The sequence below is a fragment of the Zeus faber genome (assembly GCF_960531495.2).
Source record: "Zeus faber genome assembly, chromosome: 20".
Classification (NCBI taxonomy): domain Eukaryota; kingdom Metazoa; phylum Chordata; class Actinopteri; order Zeiformes; family Zeidae; genus Zeus; species Zeus faber.
Genome location: NC_137207.1, coordinates 19,586,595 through 19,597,298, shown reverse-complemented (window position 1 = coordinate 19,597,298; position 10,704 = coordinate 19,586,595). Strand labels below are relative to the sequence as shown.

The window sequence follows — 10,704 nt, the reverse complement described above, 5'->3', positions numbered from 1 at the left end:
CAAAAATCTTCCTGCTCGCTTGTATTATCTCTCCGAGCTGCAGCACTCTGACTTGGTTGAGTTAATTGAGTTCAATAAAACGCTGTTTGCTGATGTTCCCTCTCAGGCATACTTGTTAAAACACAATATTAACGTGGGCGACTCACAGCCCATTAAACAGCATCTGTATGAGTGAATACCGACAAATGTCGCCGTCTTAAGGAGCACGGGTGGAGTACGTATGGTACAGCGGGATATTGCCAACCCAGTTGTAGTGCGTGGAGCTCCCTGTGTTTGCGTGCTGTTAAAGCTAATGGTGAAGCCCGTTGATCTGCTAACTGATCTGGTAAGTCTGAAGGGGATCTTTCAGTGGTCTGATACCCGTCAGTTGGCGTTTGAACAGACCAAAAGCCTCCTGTTAAGGGCACCTGTCCTTGCGGCACCCTGGTTTGACGAGGCGTTTAAATTAGCTGTGGATGGAAGCGAAACCGGCGTGGCCGCTGTTCTTCTACAGGAGGGTTCTGATGGGGTGGAGCATCCGATTTCTAACTTATTAAAAAAAATGTGATCGCCAAATTGGCGAAATCAGCTCGTCTAGTGCTTCTGTGGTAGTTTACACAGATCACAAACCTCCAAAATAAAAATAGACGTTTGATGAGTTGGAGTTTGCGACTGCAGGCCTTCAATGTGCGATCAGACATATCCTTGGTAGGGATGATGCATTGTCACGCCTGTCAACAGCTATTGTGTATTCCGACAAGTGTCTATATTCGTTCGTTAACTTTTGTGTTTCTCTTTCAGCACACATTGTTCAGTAACTTAGGGTGGGGGTGTTACATGCCCCCCTCACTGATCATAATGTGCATATGATTGTGATTCTGATGATGTCTTGTGACTGTTTTTCCCCCAGGTGTATATGGTCCAGCCAAACTGAGAGAAACCTGATAAAGAGGGGTCAGGGATCTTGGCTTAAGCTCGGTCCTCCTCCCGGCTGCGGCAGCAGCAGTTTTGTTTTTGTGACCGACATGATTTCGATTTCTGCTTTGTTGTTTCAATTGTTTTTTGATGGGTTCAGTACTCCTGCTTTTGCGGCTTTATTTCTGTTAGGTTAAGTCTCCAATGTTGGTTTGGGGTCCAGGGATGAAACCCAAATCCTATGATCCATTGCGGGTTGGTCTGTGGAGCTGCCCTTCTTTTTGTTACTTTTGGCCGGACCATTGGTCTTTATTATTCGCTGTTGGTGTTGATTTGTGGTTACTTTTGGGGTCTATTAATAAATGTCTCTGCAACTACTCGACTCGTTTGGCTACGTTGGACCTCTTTTGTAGAGAGCCTTTCTGGGGGTCGTAACAATGGTTGAATTGTCTTTGCTTTAATATTCAGTACAACGAAGCCCAAAACCAATGGCCTATAGTATGGGAGCCTCTAGGGGACTGTATTAAGATGAAATGTAATTCCACAATAGAATCTATAATTTTCCAAATATGTATGTTATTTGAGTTACAATTAAACTGCAATAACTCAATCAGCATTTATATTTTCACATACTTGTATGGCCGTTCTATGACCACATTGATCAAAGTAGTGCTCCGCTATACAGTGGACAATAATCAAATGTTAATTCAAATTTGAAAAATAAAATGCAATACAAACAATGTAACCTCATTTTCCATTTATGCAAGCAATATTTAAGTCACATTTACAAGTTATACCTACGGTATAAGGTTCACATGAACCAGGTCATTGAACAGGGAAGTGATGTCCTAACTGAAGACCTGCCTCGATGAGAGGACTGGCAGATTGCATTTTCATATTCATTTTGTCCGTAAAAGAGTGTGATGACATTGTAAATGCAATCCACTGGTGGCACTCTTTACTTATTGCATTTGAATATTGTCCACTGTACAGCATGTTAAAGTTGCAGAGTGTAGAATTAAGTGGTATCTAGCGGTGAGGTTGCAGATCGCAGCCAGCTGAATACCCCTTCCCATGGTGGTGCAACATGGCGGCCTCCGGGAAAGAGACAGTGACCACGAAAACTTACGAAAAACATGAAAGGCCCTCTCTAGAGCCAGTGTTTGGTTTGTCCATTTTGGCTATTGTAGAAACATGGCAGTGCAACATGGAGGCCTCCTTGGAAGCGTACCCGCGCCCTATGTCGATAAAAATGGATTATTCTCAGGTAACGCCAACAAAACAATTCTTATTTTCATGGGATTATACACTAATTAAAACATACTTATGAATGTTATATTCCATTTCTGCCAAGTCTGTTCTGTAAAGTCTACACACTGCACCTTTAAGACTTTGAAAATTAAATGTCAAATGCCGTTTTCATTTTCAAATTGTTAGAAAATTGTATTTAAATTTAAATTGTGACTTAAAAGAGCAATAGACAACTTGTTTGCTTTAACTTATCATTATGAAGTTAATGTTGATTGCACAGTGTAATGGCTATGGTGCAAGCCTCCATATCACTATGCATTCGGACTGCCCTCGGGTACAAACCCCCGGGAAAATGATCTCCCTGTGTCCCAGGAAGTGCGTCAACCAATGTGCAACCATCAGCGGAAATCGAGGACGGTGGCGCAATCTACTCCACATAGATCATAAACCCTTGAATATAAAAACTACTCATTGAAATCGGTTGAGAAGTGTAAATGTAATTTTTGCTTTTCATCCAGGAAAACCGCAGCTCCCCCGTTTACCTGTACAGGTACTACTCGCTTAACGACCGACCCGCTTAACGACAGTTCTGACATACGACCAACTCTCTGACCAGTCGGTATTGTGTGCCGCGTACAATACTGCGACGTGTGCGCTGCTTGCGCGGCGTCTCAGCTTCAAGCATCTAATCGCGCATCACCGTTGTCAATCTCAGTCTAGTTCCCGCAGTCTGTCAGTATTCACTACACTGGATTTGGCAATCGCCACACCCCCCCCCCCGCTTATCCACCAATTTGCTTAACGACCTGGTCCTAGGAACAGAAGGCGGTCGTTCAGTGAGGAGTACCTGTATTTGTTTTACAGGCTAGTCTTGCCCGTACCAATATGGCGTAAAATGTCATAAGATTTAACTAAAATTGTGTCAATTTCAAAAGTGTTCAAATTCAGTGAACATGCTTCTTTCTTCTCTATTATTTCCAAAGTGGTGATCATTTCCACAGAGCACCCTGAGGAAAACGTAGAGTGATCCGGTTGTCTTTGCGACAGAGGCGCAAACAATAATACCACTTGGAAACGCTCGGCAGGGGGGAAGTTGAAAAGTTGTCTATTTCTACTTTAAATATTGGTTGCATGGAAAATGAGTTAGCATTGTTTATATAGCATTTGAATGAACAAATTTGAATTAACATTTGAACATTGTCCACTGTTCAGCAGGGTACGACTTTTAAAATTAAATGTCAAACAGCTTTTCCATTTTCAATTTCATATGGTCATAGAACCCCCATACGAGTATGTGAAAATTAAAATGCAAATTGGATTATTGTATTTTTATTTTTACTCAAATAACACATACATATGTAGAAAATTATAATACTATTGTGGAATTACTTTTTAAATTGAATAGTCCCCTATAGGCTTCCGTACTATAGGATGACTTGTTGATTTTGCGATTCCTATATTAACAATTCCAGCATGCCATAGGAATAAAAAATGGTATTCATGGAGGTGAAGAATTTTTCACAGAAACTTTGCGTGAAGAGAGTGCTCAATTTGCCGGCAGATGGAAAAAATAATAAAATGGTGGAGTTAAACTATTATGCCTACTTGAATTGGAGGGCATGTGTGTGCAAGAACAGCTCTGCCCTCACTCAGTTGTCTCAATATGGATGAGACCTTGTGCCGGCTCTTCAGGACCTCTGACGACAAATGTAATATTTGCCTCACCAGTTGTCTGCGAGACGGGAGGAACTGGCAAGCAAAAGAAAGCCCTTGTTGACGCCTGGCTGAAATGGAATGGCGGGCCGTAGAGATAAAGGCCTTGGAGGATGAAAATAACTGCTTTAGAGAAACCCCTTCGTGGGGCCAGGGCTGAAAAGGAAGCCCTGGCAGAGCAACTCAAAGAGGTTGGTGGCAAATACCTTGAGCATGCCCAGCAATGACCCCCCGTCCTCAAAGTGCCTTGAAGCACACCAGGCCGAGCTGGAAATAGCGAGTAAGAAGATATGGAACTTTAAAAAGGCGCAAAGCAACATTGCACAATTAAAGTGGATATAAACAGGGGCTTCAGACCAAGGAGGCCTCTGAGGAGGAGGCGCGGCCCGGCCTTCTGGAGACTCAGAACCGGACCATCTGTGGAAGGAGGAGGGTCTGACGCCGGAGCAGAGGGCACCGCAGATAAAACTGGGGTCTCCTCAGGCGGAATGGAGAAATAAGGCAGAGGCTGCTCGACAAACACCAGAGCGCCGTCCAGGACAGAGTGTTGCTGGAGGTTGAGAGGAAAAGACTACACAGGGAAACATTAAGCGATAAGACCATCCTGGTCGCCTCCCTCCTGGATGATTGATGTTCTCTGCAGGAGAACAACTGGACTTTCCATGACACAGGAAAGCACGGAAAAAAGGCGCATAGTCAGCACATACACATGATTACACACATATCAGTAGATATACCCATTCACATAACCAAACAGTGAATGCAAATAAACATCCTCTCACAGTACATACATAATGTATAAACCCATAGGAAACCAATAATGATGTAACAATTATATATCACACATAGTGCTATAAAGGAGTTATATTCATTGTTATATTATTGTTTTTATTATAACAACAATTATTAAAGATGGCCTAATAGTAAACAATATAAAACAGAATTTAGTGCAGCAGTTAACATAAATTACTTTACAGGGTAACTCGGGATAACTATAATACAATATTATAATTCTTTATAGTATAATGTATGTTATAAGTATCATAGGGTTTTATCTTGTAGAGTATATGATATTAAAGAGTATACTATGTTATCATGATCTGTATCTGCTTTACACTGTACAGTCAACCAAGCAAGTTACATGATGGTATAACAATAATATCTAGTCAAACAAAATTGGGCTTAAAATAAATAAAAATAAGATTCGTTTTTTTTTTTTTAGAGCAGGATACCAAATGAAAGGCCCCGGGATGAAAAGCACACATGAAAAGCACGGAACGATTGAGGCTAACGAGGGTGAATGTGAAACATTGACTTCCCCATCACTGCCTGAGAAAAAGCTAATGCTGCACAATTTGCTCTATTAACATTGGCAGCGGCTTCTTCTAAGTGCAAGATTCAGGGTTGAAAGCAACAAGGAAAGCAAGGATTTTCTTTTGTTGCTATTGAGTGAGAAAGGATAACTATCTTCACTTTATAAGGTCAATGTCTTCCTCATACTCATATATATATATATATATATATATATATATATATATATATATATATATATATATATATATATATATATATATATATTTCTTCAATTAATATGCAGAGGCTAAACAGGTCATTTTGATGGGAATTTTTTTCACACAAAAACCCTCGGTTGACTGACTTTCCGGCTGTGAATGACAGGAGAGCCACTCCCTCGCCCTGCCTGGTTTCTCACTGAGTGACGCTCCACTCAAGCTAATCAGCTAGGCTGGTTCATGGAAAGGATGGGTCAACGATGGCTGGCTGCATCCCAAAATCTGTCACAACCGAGGCCCCGATCTGACCCACTTGTTCAGCGATTCTTCAGACAGGAAGTCTGACAACCAAAGACATCGTTAGTTAGACATATTTTACATGCCCTCACTCGCGATTCGGACCCTTCAGACAGTGCAACTGATGTAGGTTTTGGCAAAACTTTTGTCAAATCATATGACACCGTTTTTAGACAGAGTTCCATCACCTTTAATGACTTGCTATCTAGGATTTGATATATGACTACTTGCGCATAGGGAGTACAGGGTTGGATTAAATGGACAGATTGCACTAGGTAGACATTTTATCTGAGCCTGAGGAATTGGGGGTATTCATAGCAAAATTAACACTTGATAATTATTTGTAGACCTTGTTAAACAAATTTCAGTATGTTACTGTAAATAGAAATGAAAAACAAAAACACATAAAAACAACATTTTTGGTCAGAATTTTAGATTTATTTATTCAGAAATTCCATAAACTCCATGGGGAAAATTGTATAGTATAAGAGCTGATGAGCCTTTTTTATTGATGGAAAATTATCACTTGACCCTTTGTTATATAGTACAGACAAAAGGGGAATAATTCCTTGGTCCATCCCGGTTGTTTAATTTTGTGTAATGGTTTTGTTTTCCAGATTAGATAAAAGGCAACATGTATGTCTATTACACCGAGAGCAAAATTAAAGACTCAACTCAGAACTATGAAGTGGTTAAAGTGGTGTAATCACTTACGCATAGTCTGAACGCAACCAGAAAAAAAAGCCATTGAAGGTGTCTCGTTCTCATGGGACCTCCCCCGGGTTCCTAGTTCCCCTCAGGGAGTCTCCATAACTGTTCGGTGCGGAAAAACGCCTAAAGACACCCCGATCGCTTTACATTTTCCTCTGAGCACTCTGTCTAAATGATCAACACCACTTTGGAAATAAGAGGGAAGAAGGGAGCATGTTTTATTGTATTTCTTTTGGTTGCACAATCACAGACATATATACATAGAGGCCGCATTGACTGTTTCGGCCCATTAAATGCATTACGTCAATGTCAACGCCATAACGGAACGGGCAACACTGGCCTGTAAACAAATACAAGTCAACGGGGGAGCTGGAGTTTTTCTGGATGAAACGCACTATGACGTTGACATTTCTCCACCACTTTCAATTAGTTGTTTTCATATTCAAGGGTTTATGATCTATTACGAGTAGATTGATCCACCGTCCGCCACTTCCACTCCTGGTTGCACATTGGTTGACGCTCGCTGCCGTAAATCCATCATGTACCCCGGGGGCCGTCCATTTGCATAGCGATATGGAGGCCCAGAGGGAACCGATGTCAACGCAGATGGTGTCATTATCCTAAAGCCATTACACTGTGCAATCAACATTAACTTCATGATGATAAGTAAAAGCAAACAAGTTGTCTAGTGCTCCAACTCTGCTCCACCTTGCACCTTGCTGTTGTTTTATATGCGGGAACAATGATGAAATGAAAAAAAAATGGCACAAAGCAACAGACGCAAAACAATGCAGTTATACAGGACACGCTACAAAGAAAACATATCTCTAGAAGGATAATCACAGGATATTTAAAATGTATTATTATTGTTGTTATTTCATAAGGAATATCACAGGACGTTTGATATGGATTTATTTTAATATTTTTTAAAAATCTACTATTTATCCCCCCCCCCCAAGTTTGCGTCAGACAGACCTCAGCATCATGGCTTCCCACGCACGACCGATCCTACTTCCGGGTAAAGGGCGGAGCCTCGCTGTTCGACGCCAGGCGACGTCAATGTCGCCGGGGGCTGTTCGCCGACACCTGCCGCGTCCCCCCGTGAATTAGAAATGGTCGGCACCTCTCTGGGTGTCGCCTCGGAGGTGCGGGTTATTTCCAGGTCCGTCCGGGCGGCGTCGGGGGAACGACGGGGATAACCGCCCTCCGCCGCAAGTTGTTATTGCACGCAAGCGGGAACGCTGCCCGCAGTTGCGCTCACTGATGTGGGTTTTCGGGTACGGGTCTCTCATCTGGAAGGTAGACTTCCCCTACGAGGAGAAGCGGTTCGGCTTCATAACCGGCTTCAGCCGCCGGTTCTGGCAGGGCAGCACCGACCACCGGGGGGTACCGGGAAAGGTGAGCCCCCCCCCGTTCATTTCCACACGCCCCGGCTGTGGCTCTCCCCGCGTCTGACCCGCTTGTCCCTGTTTGTCTCCCGGCAGCCCGGCCGTGTGGTGACGCTGGTGGAGGACCCCGAGGTGAGAGATTTGTCGTCGGGCGCCTGTACGGTCACCTATGTGTCCCCGCCACGTGTGGTGAAATGTTGGTTTGTTTTAAACACTTGAGTAGGGTCGGGTGGAGCAATTTTACACCCACCTATGCAGGTGTTGAATCTCTATTTGTAGTAATAATGTTAAATTTACACCTATTATTTGTAACACAGTAACCAATAGTATAAAATATAACTACTATAATAGAAAACAACCATATAATAACCACAATTATAACCACTTAACTTACTCACTACTTTACGAATGTCTCCCAAAACTGAAATAGAATATAATATTTACTTACTTTAATTAAATGCATTTCCTTTTGATTATTATTATTATTATTATTTGTATTATTATTATTGTTATTATTACATCATTATTATTATTATCATCACCATTTGATTTATCACTTTACCAAAATGTTTTTACAAAGAGTATTAATGTTTCCATTGCATATCCAGTTTAGGATTTATTTTTTTGGGGTGTCTCACACCCCGTGCTCCTCCCTTCACCCCCAGGGCTGCGTTTGGGGCGTGGCCTACAAGCTGCCAGCTGGCCGCGAGCAGGAAGTCAAGCGCTTCCTGGACCACCGGGAAAAAGGCGGCTACCAGGTTATCACGGTGACCTTTCACCCCCGTCCGCCCCTGGCCCCGCCCCCCAGCCAGGCGCTGCTCTACATCGGCTCGTGCGACAACCCGGACTACCTGGGCCCCGCCCCCTTGGAGCAGATCGCCAACCAGATCGTCCACGCCACCGGTCCCAGCGGGCACAACACGGAGTACCTGTTCCAGCTGGCCGACGCACTGCGCACGCTGCTTCCCGAGGACCCGGACTCCCACACCTTCTCCCTGGAATGTCTGGTGAAAGAGAAGTTAGGAGTAGGGGAGTAGGGTCTGAGGCTGCGGAGGGTCCCCTGCACTCGATGCTCTCATCTCAGGTTTATTTATATTTTAAACACGTTTGTGTTCTCTTAATCAAGGAAGATTAGCGGTGCAAGGAAGTTTAATTATGCTCATTCAAACTCTGTGTGTCTTCGGAAGAAAGGAAACGAGTAAGGGAGTGAGATCTCACTTTTTTTTTTTTTTTTGGTTTGATTCACCAGAGATTCAAGAATGTTATTTGCATAGGAATACAGAAGCAACAGAGACTCCCGTTATGAGGGGTTTCTCGAACGCAACACAGAAGCCATACTGAAGTCAGCTCAACCCTCCACAACCTGCTATCTAATCATTCACGCTCAACTTTTGACACGTCCAATCATTTCAGGGCCTGTATCGCCGCACCATCGCCATTCAGTCCGCACCTGTGTGAAGCCGTACGAGGGCGACATGTTGCTCTGCGGATTCTAAACAGATCGGCTGCTTGAATATCGCAGCTAGTGTTTGATAGCATGTTGCAGTAGAATCCAACGCGACGTATTACTTTTGAAGATCAGTTCCTATACTCTCGCACACCATAAAAGGGAAATCTGCCGATATTATTTCATTCAAAATCTTCAAAACGTTTTCCCACGGGCAACACACGCAGCAGTTCTCTGAAGAGGACGCCGTGTTAAATCGTCTAACTTGAAAGGTCTGACGCTTGCTGCCTTCCTTGAAGCACTGTCCACAAATCTGTCATTGTACCACCATCGCCCTGTGCACATATGTGACCGACCACACCCCAACCCGGTGCAACTCGCAGCGCTGCTCTGTTGGCTGCGTGTGGAAAAACATCGGAAATTATTTTATTTCGTCCAAACTGAGATTATAGCAGATTTATGTTCCTCAAGTTGTTCTCTATCCCTCCATGTATTTTCAAAACTGAGTTTGATTTCTAAATATTGGAGTATTAAAAAGTCAAGGCCACGTGCTCCATCAGCAGTAGTTGAGTACACACCAACAAGTTGTCAAACACACAACAATCTGACACTTCCCTTTAGTGCAAACCCGCAGATCCTGATCATCCTTCGATGTTCCGAGTGATGTCAAGTCAGAATGTGAAACATTTGATAACATAACGTTATAAACGGTATCGACTCGTGAGTGACGCCGCCGCGTCTTCTTCGTGTGATTAGAAAACTGTTGCGCTGGCGCCGCCTCAGATGACCCAAAGAGCTGCCGTCACTTCCGTAAACAATGTTTTAAAGAAACAACAGGTAAAACACCAGAAGCAAGAAATGTCACTTCTCGGTGAAAACATCATCTCTGTGTCGTTATGGATTACGTTGAAGAGCGTGGCGCACGCTCAGTCATACTGCGGAACCGGCAGCGGGAGGCGGCGGAGCAGAAAACAAGAGTTCCCACAATGCAAATGGCCGGGAGGACCCCGCCATTTGCGTTGCGGGAATGCTTGTTACCTGGTTCGAAAAGTGAAGGATCTGAAAAGTGTCCCTTTCCTAAAAACTATCATTGTTATAAAACAATAAAGGCAGAAAATGAGTGTGTAGTTACAGAATAGGGGTCATGCTACAATAGTGAGCATGAACTTAGAATGGAAAAAAAATTACCTTGAAACGACTTACTTGAGTTATGCGTTTTCCAATATTTTTTTATAAATGAATGTTTCAAACATTATTTAAGAAAAACACATTCAACATTATCTCATTGAAGGAGTACAGCGGTATCCAAATGTCACCATTTAAAGCACTAATTGTGTTCCTAAATTGGTATTTAGTGCTGCCAATTCTGGAAATTCTTCTAAAACTTGGAAAGACTGATTTCTCAGAACTTCTGTTTTCAAAACCGTAATCTTAAACAAGCGGAACCTTGTTTTTAAGCTCTGATTCTACACTTGTGTTTGATGCGGGGGAA

The 10,704-nt window shown here is 43.0% G+C and overlaps 1 protein-coding gene across 1 annotated transcript; it reads left to right on the top strand.

Moving 5' to 3' along the window:
- The first annotated feature begins 7,415 nt into the window (after nt 1-7,415).
- On the top strand, nt 7,416-10,704 carry chac2 (ChaC, cation transport regulator homolog 2 (E. coli)). The gene is made up of 3 exons (XM_080021658.1): nt 7,416-7,775; nt 7,862-7,897; nt 8,431-10,704. Exons 1-3 carry the CDS (start codon nt 7,641-7,643, stop codon nt 8,800-8,802), a joined length of 543 nt encoding a protein of 180 aa, XP_079877784.1. The 5' UTR covers nt 7,416-7,640; the 3' UTR covers nt 8,803-10,704.